Below are 27,409 nucleotides of genomic sequence, written 5' to 3'. Positions count from 1 at the left end.
ATCTATGACTGCTTCTTTCATCACGTGGTTTCCTAATATACACTTATTCTGCCTGCTCTGAGCAGCTGTATATATGTAGAACAGCTGCTCTGCCTGTGACCACCTTGCATGATTTCCTTTGTGCTTTCACGTTACTTCAATGCTGCTGTAATGCTTCTTTGTATTTTCACCTGCATTAGGCTGGCTAGTCACTATATGGCAAGTACAATTAAATAAAATATTTCCCAGAAGGTTAGAGTATTCCTCCTTTTATTCCTCCCATTAATTCATCATTATAAAAATAAGTTTTATCAGTTTTTGAGTATTGGTTTTCATTTGTATTCTGTCGCCAATCTTTATCTTTGATTTTCCACAGTCTATAAAAATGATTTAATGAGGCAATTAACTTGTGTCAGATGTGTCCTCCTTATTTCATTTTTCAGTATAATTCTGATAGCCATAACTTCTGTAATAATTTCAGGAAACCAAAAGCAATTACCTAAAAGATACACAATACAGCAGTATTTCAATCAAGTATTGTCCACTCTGGTTAATTTTATTGCAGAAAAAATTTCTGTGGAAAGCTTACTGCCTTAAGCTTTTAGTGTTCTTTACTTTAATACATGTTTAAATAGAAGTTTTGTATTGCTCAAAGTCAGAGACTTTTCTCATGCAAAATCACTTGGAAAAAACACAGATGTGTCTCAAGCAAGTGAGGCTGCCTTCAAACCTTCAGGATCAGGATGTAAAATAAATGGTAGGACACCAAGTTCTGTTCAGTCACATAGCTACTCTCTGCTACTCTGTCACAATCTCAAGTTGATGCCTAGCTCTTTCTCTTATCCAGGGTTCTGTTTGAATTGTAATGTCAAAATATTTTATGTAAGGAGAAAAATGACTCGAATAAAATTCTTAGTATAGTTATTCTTGGTCTGGTAGCTCTAGGGGAGATGTTTTAAAGTGAGCTTTATACTTCTTCCAATTTTGTCAGTCTCAATAAATGCCATGTTACTTCATGAAAACAAATGATTTTCTTTTTTTCCAGTTTGTTTAATCCACTTTCTATACTAACTTTGGGCAGCAAGAATTATTGTCTTTACAGAAAACCTTTGCACCCCTCTTAGATTAAATGTATCGTATTTTTTAAGAAGTGTTAACTGAAGGAGTTATCAGGAGCTTTTTTTCCCACCCTGCTGAATTATCATTCATAACTCCATCACAATGCCTGTCATCCTTTTAACAATGCCCCTTACTTGAAGCTGACAAAGTTGCACTCTGTTGTAGGTATTATATATCACTGTGATCTGACTAAAGAGGAACTGGAGCCAAGAGTTTTTCGGGAGGTGACTGTGAAAGGATTTGATCCTTCGGTTTACCAGACAATTCAGGTAATAAATGCAATTCCTTCCATCTGCTTGTAAACACCTAGATGAATGTTTAACGAAATTGTGCTTGGCTGAAGGTGAAGTGATTTCTTTAGCTTCAGAGCCCTACAGGGTTCTTTATAGATACCTGCTGCGAGCTCGTAATAAATACTGTGGCTAAAAATATTATGTGAAATACACATTTTAAGTAACAAGTGATCTTGCCACTAAACACAGCTTTGGTAAACGCCGATAAGGTATTGGGCCCTGGTTTGGACTTTAAGAAAACAGTATCTAGGAATGACTTGTACAAATTCATTGAAGTAATTAGGGATGTCGTTACATCCTAAGGCATAGCAGATTTAATCCCTGCAATTTATAGAAGAAAATTTGGAAAGTGATTTAGTTACTTTATACATAGGATTTTGCAACTGTAGAGTAAGAGCAGAATAGAAGATCTCTGTTTCTATAGCCAAAAGTATAACAGGAACCAATGCCCAGAAGTGGAACTTAAATAAACGTAGTGTGGAAAAATAGGAAATTACCTCGGAGATACTATAGTGAAGTGTAACACTTTTCAATGGAGTCTTGGAAAGGAGATGCTATCTTTGTTAATCTCTTATTTTAATTTTGCCCCAGTACATATACAGGACAGACTCTGTAAAAGCAGAGAGACAGTTCGGTATGCTCATGTTGCTGCTGTAAGCAAATCATCTGTTTGTCCACGCATCTGCAGACAGAAATAAAGAGTTCTGCAGATGACAGTTTGCTATAAGTGTTCTCACAGAGTCTGTTTCAGTCAACTTCATTTCAGAGACTTGCACAGAATTACTTTGGGGCATAGTGAGCTGAAAAAGAGGAGAGCATTTTCTTTAGGGAAGAACTTGGTACAAATATAATGCTGACATGAAACTTAAGGATAATAATGGAATACAAATACCCATCTAATGAAGAGTTTTGAAGGGCTTGCCTTAAATAAGAAATAATGCATTTTTCTAGTAAATCATATTTTATGACTGGAAAAACAAAATCTCATTTTATATTTAAATCAATTACATGCTAAATTAGGGTAAGGTTAGAGTAGTAATGCACATCGTTTCAAACAGGAAGCATGCTTTGCTATTCCCTGTGCAAACCTCTACTCTGTGAATCTCTGGCGGAGTGGAAGTCAGTATTATTGTTCTGATTTTCTCCTTACTCCTACTCAGAGCTAGCTCTAGGTAAATGTGACCTGTGCAGTTACAATAGGATCATAAAGTGTTCAAAGAACACTCTTGGATAACCACTCATTCAGCTTTGCCTTTTGTCAGCAAGTTAGTCCATTGTGGTAACACCTTTGAAATTACTTCTGCAGTCATTGGAATTGATGATTCACTGTGAATTACATTGTTCAGATTCAGGAGGAACTCTCAAATGAGCTGTGAAGGCAGCTGCTTGTTGCAGCTGTGACTGGGACTATTTGGTCACCTTTGTAGTAACCTGGCCAGACGTGCTGCATGCTTTTGCACAAACCCAGTCCTCATCCCCATTGGTGGAATCCCACATGGACCTTTAATGTTTGTGCTAAATCGGATTTGGATGAGAGAAAGAGAAATGGTGGCTCATCAAAGGAATTTATAAATGGCTGTCAACCTTGCATATCCATTTCAAAACTCAGGCACTGGTTCAGGGAATTGTGGAAGAAACTGGAAATTAAGAATGCAAGAAAAATCTGAAGTTAGGCAAAGGCTGTTGATTATAGAAGCACCAGCAGCATTATGGAGTTCATGACATAACTTTAATTTCCATCAGAATTACTAAAGTAGTAAAGAAAAATGTAGTTGGCTCTGTTCTGGTGTTTGACCTTAGGGAGAAGCAGGTCCCCTGCAAAGATTATTTTTTTTTATTCTTGTATACCTGAAGAAACATCTCTTCCTAGATTTGTCTGTATAACATATATTAAACTTTAATGACCTGTTGTTTTTTTAGCAGTCTTTGAATATAACTGTATTAAGAAGACTTGAACTGAAATTGTAAGGTGTCGTGAGTGTGAAATCCGAATTATGGCAGCTGGAAAATGTCACAGTGCCTGCTTTTTGCTCTTCTGGATCACCTGTAAAGTTTCTTTCACAGACTCCTTGCACTTACAAGTATAGACCAGTAACAAAGTTTGCTTTCTGTATATAAATTTTCAAGAACCATAGAATGGTTTGTGTTGGAAGAGACCTTTAAAATCATCTAGTTCCAACCTCCCTGCTACAGGCAGGGACACCTCCCTCTAGACCGGGTTGCTCACAGCCCCATCCATCCTGGCCTTGAATGCTTCCAGGCAGGGGAAATCCACAACCTCTCTGGACAACCTGTTCCGGTGTCTTACCACATTCACAGGTGGAATGTCTTACTAATATTTTATCCTGGCTACATTTGTTAAATGTTATACTATATAGTGTTAGTAACTTCTTCCTACCAAATGCTTCCTGAGATTTCTTTGCATCACTGAATGCTTTGATCCATCAAATGACAGACTTCAGGAAGTAGCCAAAAGCCATGAGTGAATTTTTCAGGAACTTTGCTTTTGGCAAGAGCCTTCATGTTTATTGCATAGATAACTCAACTGCTGCTTTAAATATAAAAGGTTTGTATTTTATCTTTACAAACTAAGTGCTTATATGCCTCTCCATATTAACACCTCACTGTGACACTTAATCATAGGTAAAAGTTGTCTGTCCTGGCTCAGAACTCACCTACTTTTAGGCTGATATGTAGTCAAATATTGCTTAGCTCCTTTTGCCATTTTTTGAATACCTTTCAGGACTATCCTTAATGTACATAGGTAGCTCCAAAAGTGATGCCTCCTATTTATTTACATAGAAGCTATGATAGATAAAAAGAGCAAAATAATATTATTTGGTAAGAGTACATTTTCAACTACAAAACACTATTTTTCTGACCTAGTCATCACTGTTAGCTATGCATTTTTGCTAGTGATGAACAAGATCCTGTGTGCTGCACTTACTAAAATCTTCACCAATAGAGATGTCACACTGTCACCACTGCTGAAATGCACCACCTGTCACCTCACTGTGCTGATATCCACTGTTTGGTCTCCACAAACTCTCAGCAAGCATTGATGAATGACAATTGGTGCAGTGTTTTATGCACGGAGCAAATTTGTTACACATCTTTGCTTCACCTACATTTCCATGTCAAATACCATTTTGTCAGACCACCCCTCTGCTGCCATCTGTCACACTGCATTGGCAGGAAGATTTGTGCTCTACTGCTATACCACCACCATGTGCCTCTGATATCATAAGCCAACATAGCAAAATAGGAGGCATAACTTTCAGAGCAGCCCTCATAGCTTGATGTGAACCAAACACATATGCTGCTATTGACAGATGAAGTTTGAATTAGCTCTTGCAAAAGAACTGTGAAATTCATAGCAGAACTTAATTTGTTTTGAAAACAGTTGCTGGTCAGAGGCTGTTGTGAAGAAGGACAAGTCTTTAAAAGGGTATCTGTTTTCTTGAGTCTGTGATTCTCTCTTTTGCAGAAATTGTTTTTACAAGTGAAGTGATTTTAAGAAATTTAAGAAATATGTTCTGTTGTTCTGCCTTTCAGCCCCATCTGCACTCCTTTGCAGCACTGATTTCAAGTTATGATTCATTGATGAGGGAAAATTAGCCTCCAAACATTCTAATTCCTAGTGGAACTTAGCACTGTACAGTTTGCCACAGTTATTAATCTCTGTTTCAGGAAAATAAAACACAGAAGATGAGTCAGGCTGGAGATTGATTGACAGAGCTGTGGGAGAGATTTGTGCACAGCACCTGCCCACGCTATTCCTGGATTTTGCTGTTGCTGTTAAGAGTCCGTTCACGAGCATTAAATGCTGTCGTTAAAATGTAGAGTAAAAAGGGCAGCAGAGGAAAGCAGTGTCCTATGAAAGATGTAGTAAGCTCAACCTGCTTAGCAATACAAGAGCTGATGTTATCACTTTTTTTCAGTGTGGGTAGGAGATAGAAGCAATATGACAACTAATTCTCATCTAATAGGTACAGAGAGGTCACTGGGTTTTGGAGAGCTACTGAATTTTGGTTCAGTAGCTGGGTCAGCTGTGTTTCTTATATCAGAGGAGAAAAGTGCATTCATTTTACACTGAATTTGTGCACAAAAAAAAAATAATTCTTCCCATTTCAGAACTTAATTTTTGAGGAGCTTGACTTCCTTGTTTTTAACAGCATATGGAGTTTGACTCCCATCTTTATCTCACAGGATGAGAGAATAGAATTAATACTTGGGGAAACAAGTTGTTTATTATTGCTTGTTTCTGTTTTATTCATTTTTATTTCCTTGTGGTTTCATATTGCAGTGGGGAAGAAGACTAAGAAATACTGTGGGGGAGAAGGGGATGTTAGGAAGGAAGTGCATGGGTTTTAGCGCTTGCCACAGTGTAGCAGACCATCTGCCCCCTTCCAAGGGGAAAATAAACTCTGGACTGTTTCACTTTTCATCAGAACTCCCAAGATGAGACTGAAATCTTCAGCTTAGAGCTTTTCTGGTGCTTTGGTAATGGCTGTGGTTTTGGCACTTAGTCAACAGTCTTGCTCTGGATGGCATCAGCAAAATCACAGTGACAACTGTGGCAGCATTGGCAGTGTGCCTGTGTGAATTTAACTTGTTACACCCTCTGCATGTGATTGCTATGGGCACCACTTTAATCTGCCATTAACTTTTCTGCTTACAGGTCAGTGAGGAAGCAACTCAAAACACGGTCTTTTGGTTTTAAGGCTGTGTAACTCTTTAAAGCCAGAAGATAGTATATTGAAAAATGACTTATATTGCAGCCATATTGCATTCCGTTTTAAGGTGAAAATTCGTGCTTGTGAAGGACGTTATGTCTAGAAGAGCAACAAGTGAAGAATTTCCCATAATGACCTTAAATGATCTTGAATTTTTGAAGCCTGCCTAAACAGAGTAGAATTTTACTCTGTACCCAGTATGCTTTAAGCAGCAGCATCCAATGCACTCAGATAATTCATACCAGTAATTCTGGCAGACAGTGATATTTCCTAAGTCTGCAGTTGAATAGAGGAGGAATCAGATCTTCATATTCCAAGCAGGAGGGGTGTAATTCGATTGAATTCGAACTGGATTGGCAAAGAAAGCAATGCAGTTTTCCTGTTTTAAGACCTAAATGTCCAAAGTTGCTCCCTCCCCTTCTTACTTACTATAGAGGATTGCTGTACAGTTTAGATGTTGGGAGTTTGTGTTCAGCAGAATGCAGAACAATAGAAATGTTGTTTAGTGTGGAGGAGTACAGAACTGCTGTTAGGAAGAATTAATATAATACCAGACCACACAGTGTGGATGGATGATATTAAAATACCAGTCTTTTCTTTTTTTTTGGATCATCATACAGGCTTTGTGATTCGCTATTCCCAAGCTTTCTAATATCAGATTTTGTTTATTTTTCTGCTAAATGTGCAGGGAATTGAAGAACTTCTTAAAATGCTAGTTTGCAGAACCTTCTTGAGCCAGCATTGTGTGCTTGCAGCCCGGAAGGCCAACTGTGTTCTGGGCTGCATTAAAAAAAGGTTTCGGCCAGCAGGGAGAGGGAGGTGATTGTCCCCCTCTACTCAGCTCTTGTGAGGCCCCAGCTGGAGTACTGCGTCCAGGCCTGGGGCCCCCAGCACAGGAAGGATGTGGAGTTCTTCGAACAGGTCCAGAGGAGGGCTGCTAAGATGATAAGGGCTGGAGCACCTCTCCCATGAGGAAAGGTTGAGGGAACTGGGCTTGTTTAGCTTGGAGAAGAGAAGGCTCTGGGGAGACCTCATTGTGGCCTTCCAGTACTTGAAGGGAGCATATAAACAGGGGGGGGAACGGCTGTTTATAAGGATGGATTGTGATAGGACAAGGAGGAATGGTTTTAAACTGAGACAGTGGAGGTTTAGGTTAGATATTAAGAGGAAGTTCTTCACCCAGAGGGTGGTGATGCACTGGAACAGGTTGCCCAAGGAGGTTGGATGCCCCATCCCTGGAGGCATTTAAGACCAAGCTGCATGTGACTCTGGGCAGCCTGGTCTGGTGGTTGGTGACCCTGCACAGCAGGGAGGTTGAAACTGGATGATCATTGTGGTCCTTTTCAACCCAAGCCATTCTATGATTCATATTAAATCATCATAGCATAACTAAGATGTGTTATGAAATATTCTTATGCCTTACTCAGTCGAATCTTTGATTGAACTTGTAATGGTTGTTTTTGTAATGAATATTAGTTAGCATGCTTGATCCCAAGCTGCATTACATGCTCCATTTCTTTCTCAGAATTTCCTAAAACACAACATAGAATCACATAGATTAAAACAGAGTTTAGTTATTGAACCTAGTATAGAGAATCTGTTTTGGTATACAGGAGCTTTATACTGTAAAGGAGTTTAAATGATTATTTTACAACCTTCCACGTCTTAAGTTATTGCGTTGTTAGCAGTGAATAAAAACAGATTCCTACAGTAAATGACCGAGTGCATTTTACCATAAAAAAAAAAATATATATATATTAAAAGTGTTATTTACTCAAACATCTTAAATGAACATCTGTTTAAATCCCCACGAATCTCAGTAGGTAGATTCTTTACTGATGTAGAAGAATTAAAATGAGAGTTCTGTTGTAGTAAAATGCTTATTATTCGTCCTCTTCTAAACAAATTGCTGAAGATCTTTCCATTCTTTTTCTTTTCAGCTTTCATATCCACTCCTGTGGTAGTTCTTACATCCAGTAATTAACCATGGACATCACTGTTTTAATTAACTCTCTTAAAAAATAAGTAAGAATTCTGATGATTCTCAGTGGAAATACTCTCACAGCTCTTATTTTCCCTTTTGTATAAGCAACTTGGTGTTATTACTCAAAGGTACTGAGGAGTACTAACTCCATTTTACAGGAATAAAAATGTTCAGAATGAGATTTGTCTGTGGTTACACACTGATGTGCTAGGGTTATTTTTGGATATAGGTTGCTCTTCTTTTTGCTGATCTCAGGAGTTGACTCTTCAGACTTGATCAGAAAACTGGTAAATAAGTTTCTGTTATCGCATGTGCCAGTTCATAAAACGTTAGCATCAAACATACAGAAGAAAAACAAACAAAACAAAACAAAAACCAACCCTGAACATCGCCCACTCCCAATATCTCCAACAATATTAAATCCTGGCAAAACAATATCTTTTGATAAGTACAGTGTACGTGTCTCATAGAGTGCAGAATAAACAGTCGCATTCTATAAAGTGAAGGATCAAATGCAGAGAGTGCTTCTACAAATAACTACTGTTCCCAACCTTCCTTATAGCTCTTCACGTCTTGTTCAGACCCAAGCAGTCATAAAAGTAGAACATTTCATCATGGTAAGGGCTGTATGTGTAACTGTCCTCTAAAAGAAAGGAGTGATAACTACCAGTTTTCTCTGTCTCTTTCTTGAGACAATCAGCTTCACTGGCATGCCAGCGCACTGTTCATGAGGAGAGTGCTCATCTGCAAGTATAGGAATATTTTTTTTAATCCATCCTGCTCGCTTATCACTTTGCCTCACAGAGCCTATCCCAGGAGTGGGTTAAATTGTGATTTAATGCTGCACTGAAGACAGTTCTCTCTGGGACTGTAGTCATTAGTTTTATTCACTTTATTTGCTGGCAAAAGGACGTTAGATGATTACAGCTGTCAGACCTCCCTGATGCAGATCAGAATTCAAGGCACTGATTTGGCATGGAAAGGCATTGCATTCTAGTACTAGGCTACTGAGATAATCAGGCTATTCAGAGATCTGATTGAAAGTTTATCTTTTTTACTATTTTGCTAGTGGTGTTGTATAGTCATTAAATCATCAAGAAGAGGACTTGCACTTAATGAATTGTATGGGTAAGTATCTGTCTTTGCCACTGGATGATTTTGAAATTGGAACAGATTTGCAAAACAGAAGTAGAACAGTAGTTGCTTACTTGTTAATGAGGTCCATGCTACTTATAAACATGGAGTGCTCAATATTTTACAGGCATTCATGCAATTGTAGTATATATTCAATTTTTATTATACATAAATATTTAAAACATTTTCTGAAACGTAACTGATACAAATTTGCAATTAGTTGGTGGATTTTTGAAAGTATTTCTGTTCTCGCCAGCTGTTCCTGAAGATTTTTCTATGATTCTGTGAAATTTTATTACATCGTGGCTTTATGAAAGGCAGAAAGGAAGCTTGTTCTCTTTCATTCCATTTATTTTCTTTACTTATGAAGCTTCTCTTCCTGGGTTCGTATAAAGTATAAGTTGAAATGATCTTTTGAGGTTATTTTTCACATTGCAGTTAAAGAGGTTGGATTCTCTCTTTTCCTACAAGAGGAAAGGAACCAACTATTACTGCCTAGCAGGGGATATTGCAGTCATGAACAGAAAAACCTCTGGCAGAGCCGCTGTGATAACAGGACAGAAAAACTGGGAAAGGGAAGAAACTGCAGTGTGTGCATGCAGTGGCAATGTGGTCATGGATCCATCATGACTTCTAAGACAGGCCACTTCTACCTGTAGTGTATGTAATAGTATATTCCTGACTGGCTTTAGTCTATTTGGTTGTTAAAAACCTCCAGTTTCCCTAGGCAATTTGTCCCAGTGTTTCACTGCATTTATTGTTAAAAAGCTCTTTTTTGCAGAGGAAAGAGGAGTCTGCCACAAGGTTTCACCTATATTCCCTTGCTATGCTTGCTGTGCATTCCATTGTGTCTCTCACAGACAGGGAAGACAGATAATTCTCTTTCTACTTACAGTAAATTGTCACTACGTGTCTCTTCAATTCTTTTCTTTAGAATATAAACATCTGCAATCTGTTCAGTTTTTCTAGGCAGTTTTATCTTCTGCTCTTCTTTTCCCTGGATTCTCTACATGTCCAGGATGCTAAGCAAAGTGACATGCTAAGCAAAGTAACTGTAGCTGAGGTTTACAAATGTTGAGTACAGTAGAAAGAGTTGTTTCATTTGTTGTATTCATGTTGTAGGAAAGACTTCTGCTTGTTTGTGCCAGTTAAAGAGTTTTTTCTTGCCTAAAAATTCTTTGCTCAAGTTCATTTGGACGTGTTCTGTAACTCTCGTATGCTTCTCTGAATTATTTAGTCAGTTCTTTCCTATCCTGCAGGCGATTGTACCTGTCCGAACATCATGCTGCATTTCTTGCCTTACTGGATTTTATTTTACTTTTTCGTGTAGCTTTGCCTTGTGTTCTCTTTGCAAAAAGCACTCCCTTGCCACCTCTTTTCTGCAGGAGACTCTTACTGTTTCCTGTTAGTAATGAAACTTCCCCACAGTTCCCCATATTCCGCTTAGACATTTCACAGTGAGTGAATTTCTCATCCTGAACGATGTCCTTGTGGGCCACCAAGGAACTGGGGTGTTTTCAGAACAGAAATGGCTCTGGCAGAGCTCAGGGGTTTGTATTTGGGAGCCCCAGGCCTCTAAGCACACACAAGTTAGTAACTAGCTTATATTAAGCTTGACATACAACTGATGCAGAAACATTTAAGTTAGTACAGCAGCCTACAGAGAACAAACTAGAAGTTATTGCTCCTTTATTTACTTGTGTTATTGGAGCACTTTGATAGCTTAGTCGTGGACTGTATTCACCTGTGCACCTAAGTGCTATGTACAGACAGCCTGTTAGCAGGGCTCCTTGCCCAACCACACCTTGAAAGCAAGACAGATCAAGTAATTATGTTTCTGGATGGTTAATAATAGTAACTGTGTGTTAACTACATAGAGGCATTGGAACCTCATTATAATTAGCAATATTTAAAAGTAGTGAAAAATACCCATGAATTTTTTACATATATTATAAAAACCTGATAAAGTTCTACTTGATCCTTAGTGACAGAAAATTTTAATTTCTGTTGTTAATTAACATTAATCACCCTGGTGGAAGATAGATAGAGTTGAGTGGTGAATATTACTGTTAAATGGTAATTCCAGTTGTTGGTAAAATCTTAAAGACTTACTTCAAACACTGTAACTAAGTTGTCTGTAACCTGGGAGCCCTCTACCAAGTAAGTAAAGCTTAGGAAAGGATAGATATTATGCAAGATGATCGTATAACAGCTGTGAGCTATATTGAAATGACACAGTCTTGATGCATTTTGAAAGAATGCTTTTTTCCAGGAAAAAGCAGGGAAAGTAGCAGCTCGCTTTCCAACCAGCACAGTTCAGTCACTGATTACATGAGGTTTTTTTTTCCTTTGGATATTCATCTATCTGTGATCCAATACAAATTCATCATGGCACAATTTTATTAAGGGTAATCTAGTTTGCAGCTTCATTTATCAGTTGATTTTATTTTATCAGCACTGCCTGGAGGTATTGATAGAATATCATCTTTCCTTTGATTAATTATTTCTGCTCTGTCCTGGAGGCATATCTTAGAAAATTTATGGGACAAGGGAAACCTCCTAGAAGCGTAATTATAGTTCACAGCAACTAGTTTTTTTGCCCATATAGATGAATGATATCAAGAAGTAGATTTCCTCAGTTCTGACTTGCTCTTCTCACATACACAGTAAAATGGATGGATAAATTCTTCCTGACAAGTACAGTTTGCTTTTTGGCTAAATGCTTTTGGAAGTGATAGCACAAAGTGTTCAGTGTTAATGACTTAAAATACACAAGATACAAAAAAGATTCAAAGGTTAATGGTAGAATCCCTGGAACTGAGGAATCTTTTACTGGTAGGAACATCCCTGAAGTTATTCTTCCACTTCTTGGTGCATTTTTGAACTACAAGCAGTCACTGAAGTTGACTTGCAGTCGTTGGATGTTTCATCTGTTTTGTGATTATTAGTATTTGAATTCTTTGACTGATATTAAAGTTTGTTGACTTTTCCCATCTTTTCAGATATTGCCCATGAAAGAAAAGATCAGTCCAAGTTGTCCATAGCTTTGCTGTTTAAATAAGCAAGTTTCTCCTTCTTCCTCTTGTTTTTTCCTCCTTGTTCCAATATTATTATAGAGATGCATTAGCACACCTCTTGGTGTTCCTATTATGAAGTACCTTCAAGCCTTGTTATGATGTCTGTCTGGAAATTACATCATAAAGTGAAATTTTTTGTGGGCTTTCATTGTACTACTTTAGTTGTCATTCCCTCCCTCCTTCCCCCCCCTTCCCTCCCGTTGTTAAAGCAATATAAAAAAACCAAACAAAACAAAACAAAAAACATCACAGAGAACTGCAAATCTGAAAACAACAAATGAGCCTGAAGTGCTGTCTCTCCTACAAGGATGTGGTCACCACTTTTCAGTCATTGAAATCAGTTTGATCTGATCCTTAAAATTATTTTCTTCTGAACTGGCACTCTTAGGTATTTTCTAGGACTTCCAATTTTTTTCTTGACTGCTTTTCAGATGGTGTCTTGTTTTGTTTGTTTGTTTGTTTTTCCCTTCTGCAGCCTTTTGTTTGTTTTAATCTTCTAAATTAAAGTTTAAATCCCAAAAATTTGAATTTTATAATTTGAATGAGAAACCTCATGCACAAGTGCTTCGAAGTGCTTCTAAGTGTCCTGTTGTTTTTCAGGAAGTTCTTCAGAATTCTGTAACATTCATTGTCCACAATAGATGATATGTTTCTTTTCAAGCCAAAGCGTAGAAGTCAAGGGTTTTGCTGTGCTAACTACATGTGAAGCTTTTCTTGGTGTGTAGTGATTTATGATGCCTCTGGTTTTGAGTTGCCAGCAACATCTCTAAACAGATAACTCTGAAATTATTCAGCTATCAGAAGTCATTGACCAAGCTTCTTGGCAACCTAAGTGGAATATGTAGGTCCTTCTCTGACATAAGCTGGATATTTGACATCACCAGTGTTAAAATTCAATTTGTTCTGTAGGAGGGCTTTTGGATGTGCCTTTACAGGTGAAATCTGAATGCCTTGCATACTCTAGGTGCCCTGCATTAGGAATTAGAGGCAAGATTTGGGTCATCTTTTTGAAGCAGCTGCTCAACAGTATAGCTGTCTTGAGATAACCAATCAAGTTCTGACCAAAACGGGAACAGAAATGCTAAATTAGCTGGTTACTGTTTGAGTGAGTGCATCTTTCTCATTTCCCATTAGATGTAGAAAACCATAAATAAGAATAGCTTGTTATGGAATAGTATACATAATGTAAGTTCCCTCCCTTGCATAGTGGCTTTTTATTTTTAAAGTGTTTACCATTACAACCTGAACTGATTTCCAGCATGGTAAAGAGGAGGGTTGTTTGCTTTCTAATGCTTACACAGTGTTACAGTGAATTGTCTCATGTCAGAGCAGATTTGTCAGTGAAGTAAATCTTGGATTTAATGAAAGGAATTGCACTAGCCAGCAGATGTTACTTGTGTGTGTGCTGCTTCCATTGGGATATCTCTTTTCTTGATCTCATTCTTGAATACCTAAACATAGAGGTAATTGAAGAAAGAGGCCATAACTCCCATAGACCTATGGGAAAAAAAGTTTAATGTGACTTCAATATATATTTAATTCAAAAGGTGTATCTATCTGATATGTTTCTGTACTGTACTTTAAGTGTTCTTTACAGCAAATTGAGGAAAGAAAATGGAATAGTGCATGGCAGATGCCACTTGGTCTGTCGTAGGAAGCACTGAGATCAATATGAAGTGAGGCAGAGAGAGAAGCCAACAAGTCTGTCAGGTTGCAAAAAAGGAGTGGAAGGAATTCTTTGAATCTAATTTGCCACTAACACTTTATGTGAAGGGACTGCTACCTCATAACTGATCACAAAAAATGTGATTTAGGAGCAGTATCTGCCCTGCTTGTCCTGCAGGATTTCTGAACTCCCAGCTATATTTCTCCTGCTTCTCCCCACCACCAACCTCTGAGATACTTCATGAGTCATTTGCAGAAGGGCAGCTGAACTTAGAAGACATTTTTTCTAAAAGACCATCTCCTAGCATTTAGCCTCTGTCATTAGGAAGCTGCTTTTCATCCCAGCGGATACGTAGAAAAACAGGTTCTTCTGAGGGATTTCTTTATTATTTTCATAGTGCTTTTGAAAATGTAGTGAGTGCTCTTCCTTCTGGATTTTATCTGCATTAATTACTGCTGCGCTGAGTCACTTTGGCTCCTGTCCAGTTCTGTGTTAAGCAAGGTTTGCAACCAGCTCAGAATTGCTTTGAAGCTAATTTAAGAAACTTAAAGAAGATTGATTAGGACTTCCCTCTGAAGAAGGGAAACCTCGGATCCTGTGGATTTTGCTGTATGGTGGTAATAGGCTGCCAGATCTACGATGCTCTTCAGACATCTCTTTTTTTTTACAGTTGAGTGCTTGTCACTGCTGCAGTAGATGTAGTATTTCTTCTCTGGTGTGCTATGCAGCTTGCAGTTCAAAACTAGGGGTTTTTGTTTGTTTTGTAATGTCAGAGATAACAAGAATTTGAATGAACTGTGCAGAGGTTGTGTTCCAGGCCACACGTTGGGAGGGAGAATCTTGATTCTATGGCAGTCGGTGAGACTTCTGCCTTCACACCTCAAGCAAGGAGAGTATTTCCCCCTGCCTGCCAATACTGATACTTTCAGACTTTTTCTGGTCTTTGTGATTTGCCTCCCTGAAGTGCTGGGCAGCAGTTATTACAGTTTATCTAATTCTAAGTGTTGCTATACAGTGTTGTCCAACCTCTGGTGCTATCTGTGCACAAGTTCAAATTTTCTCCAGGGACTACTCCATTAGATTTACCCTTTCAGTCTTCTTTGAAATAGAGTTTTATGGAATTTTAAACTGTTAAGCCTTTAACAAAGCTTTTGCAATGTTTGGGAAAACTAATGGCATTACAGTTTACAAAATTCATATACTTTTCTTTACTAAACTTCAAAGCATGAATTTTGACATCTTTGTTTCGCAGTTAATGAAGGGAATACTGCATATGAAACCGAATGTGTGAAATGTAGTCCCAGGAAGTTAGAAATGAAGTGGTCATTCCTACTGATCTGCCACTCAGCACGGGTATGCTCAAGTCACACTGCTTGTGTGTGCTGGGACTGAAGGTAGCAGCCGTGGGTGAAGGGGATGTTCCTGTCTGCAAGCACAAAACAATAGATGAACTTCACAAGTCTGCTACATCCTGCTCTTTTTCAAAAGGAAAGAAATTAACTCAGTGAAACAATAATTGACAATAGAACAAAAGTCATTTTGAAGGCATTGTCTTGGTAGTGCTGTATTTAAATTAAGGTACAGATGTTTTTAATAAGGCCTGTTCTGTCATGATTTATATGCCTTAGTTACTTTTGTAACATTCTTCAGCATTTTAGCACAGTGAATGTCAGTGCACTGACAAATAAAACTTTCACCTGGTTTGGATCAAGCACACAAAGACATGGAAAGAATTGATATCTCTGGTATGTAGTAACTAATCTTGAAAGAGAAGTTAAGAGAGACATTTTTAGAATCACTGGTGGCTTTCTAAGAATGATTAGCCTATTGTGATTTAGAGAGTGTTTCAAATCCCAAGTCAAAAGTTTCTTTTCATATGTAAAATTAATGTATTATCTACAAGGAATGATTATTTCTGAAAAGTTGAACAAAACACTTTTTCATGTAATTTAATTATTTTTGCTATTAATTAGCAAGTTGAAATTATAAAAGATTTCTAGATATTTAGATACGATTTACAGCTTAAAAAATATGCATTAGACTTACTTAGATTGTTCTGGGTTTTTTTATACTATGTTTCAAAGCAGTATTTCAAAACCTGTGTTGAATCTTACCTTAAAATTGGTGCACTTTGGGGTGGTTGTTTTTTTTTTTTTGCCTAGGAGGATTTTCTGTTTTATAAAAGTAAGGTGATTTCAGGTATATGTGCATCTTTTTTCCTTGAACAACCACAATTACATTCACTCTTTAATCTCTATATTCTGTAAACAGACAAAAGACATTTAAAAGCAAGAAAAACTGACACTGAGTATTCGCAAATTTCTGACTCTTAGTTTTTAAGAGTGGAAGCCTGTATTTAATTTCAGTAGCTTAAAATATTTTTAGTTGTGTGATGCAGTGTTGTACTCGGGCAGATTCATTTTATTTATTTGTTGTGATGACCATATCACTTCCTGTGTGATGTAAGATACTGATTTGGGTGTTTATTCACAGAAATGCATGGTGAATGAGTGCCAAAATTATTTCTAATTCAGTGTGCGTGTTCTTGCTGTCTGATTATATTCTCTCTAGGCAAATAAAAGGGAAAACTTGACTTTTCAACTGCTCTCTTTCAAACTCTGCTAAATTTTCAGAAGCTGAATTATTTACATCTGCTTCCTGGTTTTTGTAAAGAAGAGAGCATGCTCTTGTTGTCATTACAGAGGCATAAATGGATAAACTTAGGATCGTTCTGAATTTATATGTGCATCTGTGGTACTGGGTGTTGGTTGTCCTATTCCTTAAGGATCACGTAAAGTAAATTCTGTGTGTTTATAACAAACAGGAACTACGAGGGCAAAGTCCGCCATGGAATTGAACACACAGCATACTTTCTATTCTCATTAGCTGCTAAGTAAATTTGCAAATCATTTATATGTAGACCTTACTCTACAGGATTGGAAGTAAGCTTCTAGTGTCTGTTCTAGATCAAAATTGAGTGTCAGTTGTTTTGAAGTGCTAAGACTTGTTTATTTAAAAAAAAAAAAAAAAAAAAAAAGGAAACTGTATGTACTAAAGAGGAATAACAAATATTGTTGCTTGTAGTTTAATCCTCAGGTACTTTGCAGTAATGAGTAGATGTGCAAGCAGATCCTTTCTCTCTGGATCATGCTAATTAGGATAAGGTTTCTAAATCTATGCCTCACGTTCCAGCATCTGAATTAAGGGAGATTCTTTCTGGCATTGAGATCCCATGCCATGTGACACACAGGGACATTAGTGTGAGACAAAATTATGCTTACAACTATTTCAGGGCTCCTCTGCTACTCCCACACATGCTCTGAGAATAGCCCCAGAGGCTGCACGTGGCAGAAGCACCGTGCCAGCCACACACTGTTGCTAGTACACTCCTGGAGACTGAAAGTGTTTATTTTCAGCATTTCACACCTCCCTCCCTTACTACTATAGTTTCATTCTTTCTGGTATGTCTGATGCATTGTCCTCAAGGTGATTTTGAAGGGGAAAATGTTGCTTTTTTTGTGTGCTAATGGCTGTAGTGATGTGAGTCTTCCTTTGAAAATATGTGAGCGATGAGTAACGTAATGTGACTGGCACAAGAGGATCACTCCTCACTGCGATAAAGCAGAAAACCATAGGACCCTTCTGTGAGCAGTAACTCTTGTAAAAACTGTCAGCTTCTAAAATTAGGCATGAAATGCCATCACGGGAAGGTTTTCTCTTCAGGGCTTGCCCTTTCCAGTTTACCTTAATCTTTGAGATAGAAGCACAGCCCTTTATTGGTTGCATAAATAAACCATTGGACTTGCTTCAGAGATAACACTCAATTTAAAGGTGAGATTGAATCAGTTGTTGAAAATAGTCTATTTGGAGAAGCTTAAATAGGTTCACATATCTTGGTGTCTCACTGAATTGATTTTTTTTTCCACCTCCCATTTGTTCCTCTCGGAGAGAGAGGTAATGATTATTTCAGTAAAAAATAGGAATGAAAACCCTTACATTACAAATGTCACCTTGACGTGCCGTTTTTTGGTTTGGTTTATTTTTTGGATGAGTTTGCATTTACTGTCATGTTATTTCATCTTAACTGATGATGATAAAAGCCTTGCTGAAGTCATTTTCCAGAGATTTCTATAAGGAAAAGAAAAGGCGTCTGGCCCAACAGCATTGTTACTGGAAACACAGGAAGGGCCAGGTGTGCACATAGTGTGAATTGCCAGCAACAACTGGAGTTTTGGAGAGTATTCTAGAGAGGATTCTCTCTGGAATGCCTCATCTCTATCCTCAGCAGGTGTCTTGTCCATCAGCTATTTTATTTGCTTATAGTGTTTGATTTGTTTGTCTTTCTAAATACTTCAAGTGTGTTCTCCTGTAATGAGTTCTGATGAGTACTTCAGCGGTAAAAAGATGTTTGTGGCAGTCGCTGGGAAGGGTGATTTCATCTGTGCAAAAATGCCTGCAGCTTTTAGTTCTGATTATTATTTTTTTATTTTAATAGGAATGAACTGAATTTTACCTAGAATAAGCCTAAAAAACTTGGTGAAGCCTTCAGATGCCAACGCAGTTTCTTTTGAAATTTCTCACACGTCTTTAGCCATGATTAAACTAAAATCAAATGTGATTTCGTTTTTTTTACGTGCCATGTGGCTTTCTGTTTCACGTTACAAGCAGTGCTCAGAATAAATGTGTTGCACGAGATCGTATTACTGGTGGGGTTCATTAGTTATAAAAACAGATCCTGTTGATCATGTACACTTTATAAAATACGATAGGTTTCTTTCCTCTCAAAGTGAAGAAGTTGTAAAGATACAATGAAGTAAGAATGTGATTCTATTGCTTTGTTCTGATTAAAATAGAAATCGCAAATGTTGATATCGAAACCAATGCAAGGAACTTCAGGATAAGCAATAAACTGCTTTCATGCCCGTGTTTTGTTTGATTGTCAAAATTGGATATGCTGGAACCTAAACTAGAACATGCATGCGGGTACATGCATCTAAACAAGAAGATAAGAAATTCTGTTAAGCAATTGCAGCGCATGTTTCTATATGTGGAATTTAGCTTTTAAGTTACTACAGCGCTGTGACTTATTGTAGTAGAGGCACGTAGGAAAGCATATGCTGCCTGGATGCTGGATTCTTTGCAAGCAGATTTCCTAAAAGCCAGCAGATAGCTCTGTTGTCTTGCCAGGTGGGTTTGGGGGTTCTGCAGTGCCAGCAACTCCTGGTCCTCGCTGCTGGGAAATGTCTGGAAATATTCCAAGTACGACAGAAGTGTCTGTCGTGGATTATGTTGCACCGTGATTAGGGGAATTCGAGACCACCTGGAAAGACTGGGCAGTGCTCAATCCATGTTTGCTGGATACAGCACTGCTGTTATGAGTTTATGGTGCATGCACAAGTGTTGAATAGTCACCTTTTTGATGCTTTCATAAGAAGCAGGGTCTTCAGCTAGTCAAGGTTTATTCTTTTGATTTGAGTCTGGTGTGTGGAATGACTCTGAGAAATGTTATTACTGTATTAACAATGTTAACAAAATGTATGCCAATGTATTAATACTAAAACCATAATTCTGTGGCTTTTTTAATATCTTTAGCTTTTTGCTTGTGATTAACTTTGTTTTTACACGCAAATACTGCATTTCAGCAGACAAGATCAAGTCTTCAGGGAATTATACATACTTTGTCTGGGAGTTTCATAGCTATTTCTTACCCAAAACAGTGCAACATTTGCTTGGGTCTCACTAAGTCACAACCCTATGATGTGTTACTTCTTCTCTGTACACTGTTCTCTAGTGTTTGAAATTTAGAGTTTTTAAAAATGAGAGATTTTTAGGAATGTCTTAAATTAGAAATCTGGTGTTAGTCCTGTTCGTTCTCCTTACCAGCTCAGTCACATTGCAGGACATATAAAAATTAATAGCCGTACTCTTTGTATTGTCATGTTTTGATGTTTTTCAGAGCTATCTAGTAACCAAGCAGGTGACGGCTTGATCATCCCACATTCCTTCTTGTCTTGTCTTAGGTTTTCTACCCTAGCAAAGATGGTACTAAGATCCCCATGTTTATTATTCACAAGAAAGGAATTAAATTGGATGGTTCTCATCCTGCCTTCTTGTATGGATATGGAGGCTTCAACATATCAATTACACCAAGCTACAGGTAAGTAGCAGGGTATTTTCAACCTTCTGAAGCAATTTGATGTTAACGACTGTCAGAAAGGACTGAGAGCTGGCTGGACTATGGATCTGCAGAATTAAGGGTTTCAGGTCCTTGAGAAGTAAGATGGAATTGCAAGGGCTGCAGATCAGAGTCCAGGTATCATATATTTGTTTTGTTAGTTCTGAATTCAAGGGACTTGCCCAGAATCACAGAATAAATTTCTGTCAGAATAGAGAAGTGCTGTACTCTTGTCAAGTTTACAGCAGGCACACTACTCTGTGAATTATAGCTTAACCACTTCCTGCTTTGCCACTGAGCTCAACAGAAAAGACATGCATTAAAATGCTGAGCTGATAGTATAGGAAGTTTCCTTTTTACCAACTATGTCTTAAATATTAAAGAAAATTTTTGTGTACTGTAAATTGTGAAAATTCAGATGTATTTTCATATACCTCTGAGAAGATTGTCAAAAGCAATATCATACTGTGTTCCTATATAATCAAAAAGAGAAAAGATTATTTTGTCTAGAGGTAGTTGTGATACAAGCTCTGCATATGCAATGCAATGCGTTGTAAACCAAAAATGCTGTTTGCAAAATAGGATTTGTAGCTCTCCAAAGACATAAGCTATATTGAATAGATGTCCTCTTTAAAGAAAGGGCTGATTTCCTCTGTGGGGGAATTCAGATAGACTTAGCAAAAGTGTCACTGATTGTCTTAGAGCTTTGATGTATAACAGTTGTTTCTAAGCAAGGCAGAAAACAGAAATGGAAAGGGCTGGATGGGACACTGTACTTCAGATAGAAGAACAGCTCACTAATACAAAAATAATCTAATATCAAACCATACTGTTAAGTTTGTGTGCTACCAGGTCTTCTTTTAGAGTCAGTGTATTTCAAGAAATTTTTTGTAGTGTTAGCTCTTCCAGGTCACTGTGGTTGTATTTCTAAGTAGGATTTACAGTCTCTGGTGGTTTATATCAAGTACCTTGTCCAACAATGGACCTCACATCTTGCACTCTGTGATTACTGGAAAGTATTTTATATGCCTTGTAAAGCTACATTTTTAATTTCCTGTGGTTTTTGTGAGACAATTATATAACCAGAATAGGTTTTAAATTCCCTTTTAGATTAGACTCAAGCACTGATTTATTACAGTCTATTGTAGATGCTGAAAACTGTGATAAAACTGACCATGTTTTCTTTTCTAAAGTAAATATAATGTATTTATTGATTTGGGATAAAATTTCATGTGCTGCAGTTGGCTGCTGGCAAAAGGAGTGGAAAGTATCCCATGGTCCCTTGTTCCACCTCCCTTTCATTAGCCCTGATGTTAGTTGGAACTTTTGCTAAGCTCATTAGCCTCACAAGGGTGGCAAAAAACTATCCTAGCAAAAAGGATGGGTGGTTTTCTGCCACTTGGGCAAGCTGAAGTTTAACTTGTAGGAGTCCAGCATTAGCAAGCAGCAAGAAAGTGTAGCTAACAGAAGGGAGGATGGGAGAAAGGGAGCAGTGACCTATATCTTTCAGAATCCCATGAAACTGTACTCTTAAATGGTGGATCAAGTAAGAGTATGAATCTGTAACAATACCTTAAAAGTAAGAAGCACAGAGAACTATCAGTTTTAAGAGACTCTATGTTGTTCCACTAACAATGTGAAGAAGACACAGGTGAGCTGCATCTCCCTCCTCATTCTTTCCTTGTAACAGCAGCATATCCCTTCTTAGCCTTCCAAAAAAGAGGGACACAAAGACCTTGGAAAGCACCTTTATTGTTGATAAACTCAGAGTTGCACGCTTGATGAGGAAGAATGTTCTGGAAGAAAGCAGGCAAGATCAGGAAAGGAAATTGTAATAGAGAAGTTGTGTCAGAAAGACAGGACTTCCATACCTAGTAAGTTCAATGTGTGACTGTGTCCCTGTTACTATACACTGCAGTATTCAGGATAGTTCCCAGGTCCAGCAGCTGCTCCCATTGCAGCCCAGCACCACCCCTTTTTTTTATTTTAATTTTATTTTTTTTAATAGATGAACACGGACACAATTGCTCAAAAAAGAGCCAAAGGATGGTTAAGGCTAAGGTCTGCCACATATCTCACCTGAGCTGAGACAGTTATGGAAATGCAATTGCATGGTAGCCTACTTATACTATACACGTGCACACACTCACACACACCACTCTATTTCTGAGTAAATATTCTTTTTTTTTTTTTTTTTTTTTTTAAATTAAGGCTTTTGTAACTTTTTACAGAATATTCCTACTTCTCCTATCATAGAATCATCTTGGTCAGAGAAAACCTTTAGGATCACCAAGTCCAACCATCAGCCTGACCTACCAAATCCTATCACTAAACCAGATCCTTTGGTGCCACATTCACACAACTCATAAATACCTCCTGGGATGGGGATTGCACCTCTGCCACAGGCAGCCCATTCCAATGCTTAACCACCATCCCCATGAAGAATTTCTTTCTAATATCCAGTCTAAACCTCCCTGGTATGTTTTTAGACTGCTGATTATTTCCAGTTCTGTCCTACACTTCAAGTCAGTAAAATATTTTCTTGCTGATATTTTGCATCCATCACTGTGAGCCAGCTCTTGGGCTTGGGAAACTTGTTTTTTAATTCAAAAAGTGATATTGCTTTTTGCTTATTCTCTAATACACATACATACAAAAAGTCTTTTCCCCTGAAAGCAACAGAAACAAATCAACAAGAGGATCCAAAAATAACTATGAGAATGATAGGCCAAAGCCATTAAGTCAGTTACAGCAGTGTTTTATTTTTGAATGCAAGCATGCATTTTTTATGTGTTCCTCTGGACCAAAGAGCTGTATTTGGTAGCATTTCTAAAATGTGCACACTAGAGCACTGTCATTAATTATATACAGCCTGCATAGTGAGCACAAGTTAAAATTGATGAAATTGGCACCTGTGGCTTGGCAGATCTGCTGTGGTAACGCTATTGCAAACCCACCAATAATGCCTCAGATTCTGCTAATTACACTGCAGGAACCAGCATGTTTCCTTGTACTGTTCTGTGGGCGCCTCTGCAGGTGCAGTAGAAGCAATTTCTCATGCACCCAGAAATACAATTGATTGTGAAGCAGACTGTGAAATTGTATTTCACTGCTACAGGACTGGATTGGACCAAGCCTTTAAGCACGGAGGTGGTGTGGGGAAAGTCTGTAAGCCCACAGAAAGGTCAAGCAGCACCACAGCCAATGGTGCAGAATGCAAGATCACTAGATCACTCTTTTCTGTTTCTCTTTTACGATTGCCTCCTGCCCCATAAAAGCCAATGAAGTCCAGTGACTCAGGGATTATAGGATTTTTTCCCTACCACCAGTGCATCAGCCTACATTTTTCCAAAGAAAGCTGCAGCCATCAGCTGATGAGGAAATGGATATAAAGGCTGTCAGAGGGAGAAGCGAGCCAGACTTCTCCATATAGAAGGAGACAATTTCTAGACATCCAAGGCTACTGAACAGTTTGCTGTGACTTAAACAGCAAGCTGACTTGAAATTGAACCTGGAAACAAGAATCTGCCTGTAAAACAGGAGAAAATAGCAGGGGTTAGATGAAAGTTGAATTTTGTGGTGATAATTTTGGATTTTTACTTTCTTAAAAGTTAATCTCTCTTAATTCCGTGAATTTCCTTGACTTTGAGAAAATTTGTTATAAACACTAGGCACTTCCACCTCGAAGTATCAGTCGAGTTGTCTCAATTTATTACTGATCATACCCAAGTGGATATTAATTAACAGTTATTTGCAGTGGCATTACTAGATGTTTGTGTTGAGAGTGTATGGTTGTAACTTTATCAGGAGTGCCTAAATTCCATTTGTACCAATGACAGTGAACACAGATATACTAAGCCTTACTTAAATTTTTTACAACAGAATGATTGTTTCAGTCTCTGGACTTTATCCTGTCAAGGATCTGTGCAATTGAAAGAGAATTTGCTAAGGGAAATGGAGACTTGCTTCATATAATCAGTGACTGCATTAGGAACTCTTCTGAAATTCAATATCTTAGGAGACGACAAGTCACTTTCAGGCCCTCTGAAAATTATCACCAAGGTAGCACCTCTGTTAGAGCAGTCTCCATGAACGTGATGTACTCAAGAGTTTAGTTCCATGTTGCTCAGATTATTTAATTAAATATGTTGACTTCTCAGATAGGCACAGTTTCCTTTTCAGAAGGTGGAAAGGGGAGGGATGTTTTATTTTTAAAATAATCTCAGACAATATGTTTGGTAGCAGATTCATACCTCACCTTCAATTCCTCTTCCTTGTACCTTTAGTTGGTTACTTGGTCAAGTAAGTAGTCCCCAAACTTTCTATTGATTTTGTCTGGGGCAGAGACATGGAAAAGTAATGCAGAGTGTTCTGTGAGATTTTGTAGCTTTCACATAGCAAAATTTAAGAAGCCACCATCTTATGGGACAAGCTACTGTGAGGCTACTTGCATTATCAATGAATTAACCTGTAGAAATTGGACATCCTTGAGTTTGACAGAATAATGCTCTCTGACCTTTGCACAGTATGCTTATGGAATATCAGTCTTACCAGTGATCAACATGTCCCAGTGATCAAAGGAAAAATACTGTTCAAGTGATGGGCTTCAGAATTTTACAGAAGCAGAGATCATTCATGCCTTCTGATGGCCACAGACAGCTGATCTAGGTGGAAATTTTTTTTTTCTTCTGACAGGTCATAAAAATGCAAAAGTCTCTTATTTGTCATCTTTATGCTTTTTTTCTTTATTTTCTTTAATCCTTGGCACGCATGTCAAGACCAAGTGCCAATACAGATGTAATTGCTTTGTGAGGTATGGAGCATTTACTTGTTTTGGTGTTACATCCATGTGAGATGGTTGAATTTCATTTTTGCAAGCAGCAGTCTCTTGCATAAGCAAAAAATTCAAGAAAGAAAATTTAAGTAAATTCAACTAAAAAAGAAATTTGAACCTAGTAGAGAGGAGAAAAAAAAAAAAAAAAGACTTGTTGGTATTAAGCTTGAATATTTACTGTTCTCCTTAACAATAAAATGGTTTTAAGTCTGGAGCTTCCACTATGTTAAGCTACTGCCTCAATACATGAGAGATAAATATATATTCTTAATTGTTAAATATAACCTAAATTACTTAAATCCCTTTTTAAATAATACTAATAGCTTTTATACTTTTTGCAATTTGACATTCAAGAAAAAATCATGTTACTTCACCTTTCAGCCAGGTTTGAGAGTTATTAGGGAAGGCAGAACTTTTCGTTTTTACTTCTTATATTTAACAAATCAAGTGGAAAATATGAGGAACAGGATTGACTAAGACTCGACTGTAGAGCCTGCCACAAAACAAGGACAAATACAGTTTTATAAAGGTCAAAGAAAAAGCATGAAGCAGAAGTTGTATATATCAGCCCATAAACAAATGTCATGTGCTGATCATTATTCTTAAGTCTTTGCTTTCTTCATTTGGGCTAAACTTTCCTTTCCTGAAAAAGCAAAGGACCCACTGAAAAGCAGCAGTTAAAAAGCCTTGGAGGTCCAGTGGTACTGCGTAGCTTACTTTATGTCCCAGAGGAGCCAGTAGCCATTCTCCTCAAGGGTGTGAAACTAAAGACGAGTAGAACAGTTCTGGTTTCCTTTAAGAGGCTGCAGAGTGTTTCATTTCCACTGACAACCATTGGAAAGAACCTGGCTACTCAGGTTTGCCATCAAAGCAGGACTTTATTCATTATTTCGTCATGCATCTTAGGACTTTCCTTCAAAGTATTTTTCTAAAAGTGGTAGGAAGTAGTTAGAAATAAATAATAATACTATTTCTCTGCTTGCTTTTTCAGTGTGTCAAGACTCATTTTTGTGCGACACCTGGGGGGTGTTCTAGCAGTGGCGAACATCAGGGGTGGTGGTGAATATGGAGAGACTTGGCACAAAGGTAAATCAGTCCAAGCACAAGAACAAAACTGCAGGTCTAACAGTGAGGCTGACAACATTTTTGTTTTGTCCCTCTTCCATACTCAAGTCTCATTTCACCTTACATTTATTCCATAGAAAAGTTGGATTTTTTTTTCTTATTCATCTGATCTCTACCTTCCCCAGTGTTATCTGAATTTTTCAATGGATTTTCAGTGAATTTTTTGCATCATAATTTGAATGGCTTTCCAGAAAGTATTTTCCAAGATAGTGAAAGCTATTATATTTTTAAAAGTAAGACCAATTCTCTAGATAATAGGATTGGAAATCCAGCTATTTATCATGAACAATCTTCCAAACAAAGATTGTCTGAACTGCAAGAGATCTGCCTTGCCTTTACATATCTCTTACATTACTTGCAATGCACGTGACCCCACAGTTCTAGATCTGTAAGACAGTGCAACAATCTATTTAGTCTTTATTGGTGTCACAGAAAGAAATTGACCATTTGCAAAACCTTACAGAAGGTATGAACTTTGGAGTTCAGAATGTAATTCTGCTAGCTTTGTATGTTAGAAAACAAACAGAATTGATTTTACACAATTTATGAATAAATCCTTTATTAGCGAGTGAGTGAGAGAGATCGTTTTCATATGATTCTTAATCAACCCCAAGAGTGACATGTCATGCACTCCGAGATACAACTTGTAGGTAGACATTTTTTAAGTGACTTCAGTGTTCCATGTCACTTCTTAGCACCTTTAAAGTATTTCTCTCCGTATTTTTTCCAGTACTCACTGAAATCCTTTGTTTGTCAGCTTTTCTGATCGTTGACAATTTTCTGCATGCCTTCATCAGAAGAAAAAGCTGAAGAAAGTCCCTCTCAGATGTAACAATATAACCACCATTATTTGGTGATGACCTCTTACTCATATTCCAAGAATCTGGAGGATAAGTTGCTGGAAATCTTGTCAGTAAGGCAAATGCACCAGAACAGTGATGATGCAACATTTTGCATGGGGAGTAATCCATAATAACTTTGTATCAAACATAATAGTATTCCCAGATCATTACATCTTGATATTACCATTTCATCTGTGGTAACTTTTTGTCTGGGTCATTTCCTTACAATTGAGTTAAGAAGTAATGGTTTCATAAATAGAAGCTATATGTGCTTGCAGATGCAGGATATTATTGCTGAAGATTAAGTATCCTTCATTAATTTTAATTTGCAGATTGGTTTGTAGTAGGTTTTAATAAAATTTATTTTAATATGATAATGCTTCTTTATTCCACCTATTTCCTGCTTAATTTTGACCCAAGTCTTTTTTGCAGTTGCAAAAATAGA

At 37.6% G+C, this 27,409-nt stretch overlaps 1 protein-coding gene across 2 annotated transcripts in view; it reads left to right on the top strand.

Annotated features, from left to right (window-relative positions):
• The window catches only part of PREP (prolyl endopeptidase), a 94,651-nt gene that overhangs the window by 58,004 nt on the left and 9,238 nt on the right, over positions 1-27,409 (top strand). For both annotated transcript variants that reach the window (XM_052696754.1, XM_052696764.1), the window contains 3 exons: positions 1,264-1,367; positions 20,009-20,145; positions 25,989-26,083. In XM_052696754.1, coding sequence (XP_052552714.1) covers positions 1,264-1,367; positions 20,009-20,145; positions 25,989-26,083 — 336 coding nt within the window. The remainder of the gene's footprint in view (positions 1-1,263; positions 1,368-20,008; positions 20,146-25,988; positions 26,084-27,409) is intronic.

Source organism: Tympanuchus pallidicinctus, unplaced genomic scaffold (assembly GCF_026119805.1).
Source record: "Tympanuchus pallidicinctus isolate F22 unplaced genomic scaffold, pur_lepc_1.0 scaffold1, whole genome shotgun sequence".
In the NCBI taxonomy this organism is placed as follows: domain Eukaryota; kingdom Metazoa; phylum Chordata; class Aves; order Galliformes; family Phasianidae; genus Tympanuchus; species Tympanuchus pallidicinctus.
Note: the sequence above shows the minus strand (reverse complement) of the source record. Positions and strands in the feature narration are given on the sequence as shown.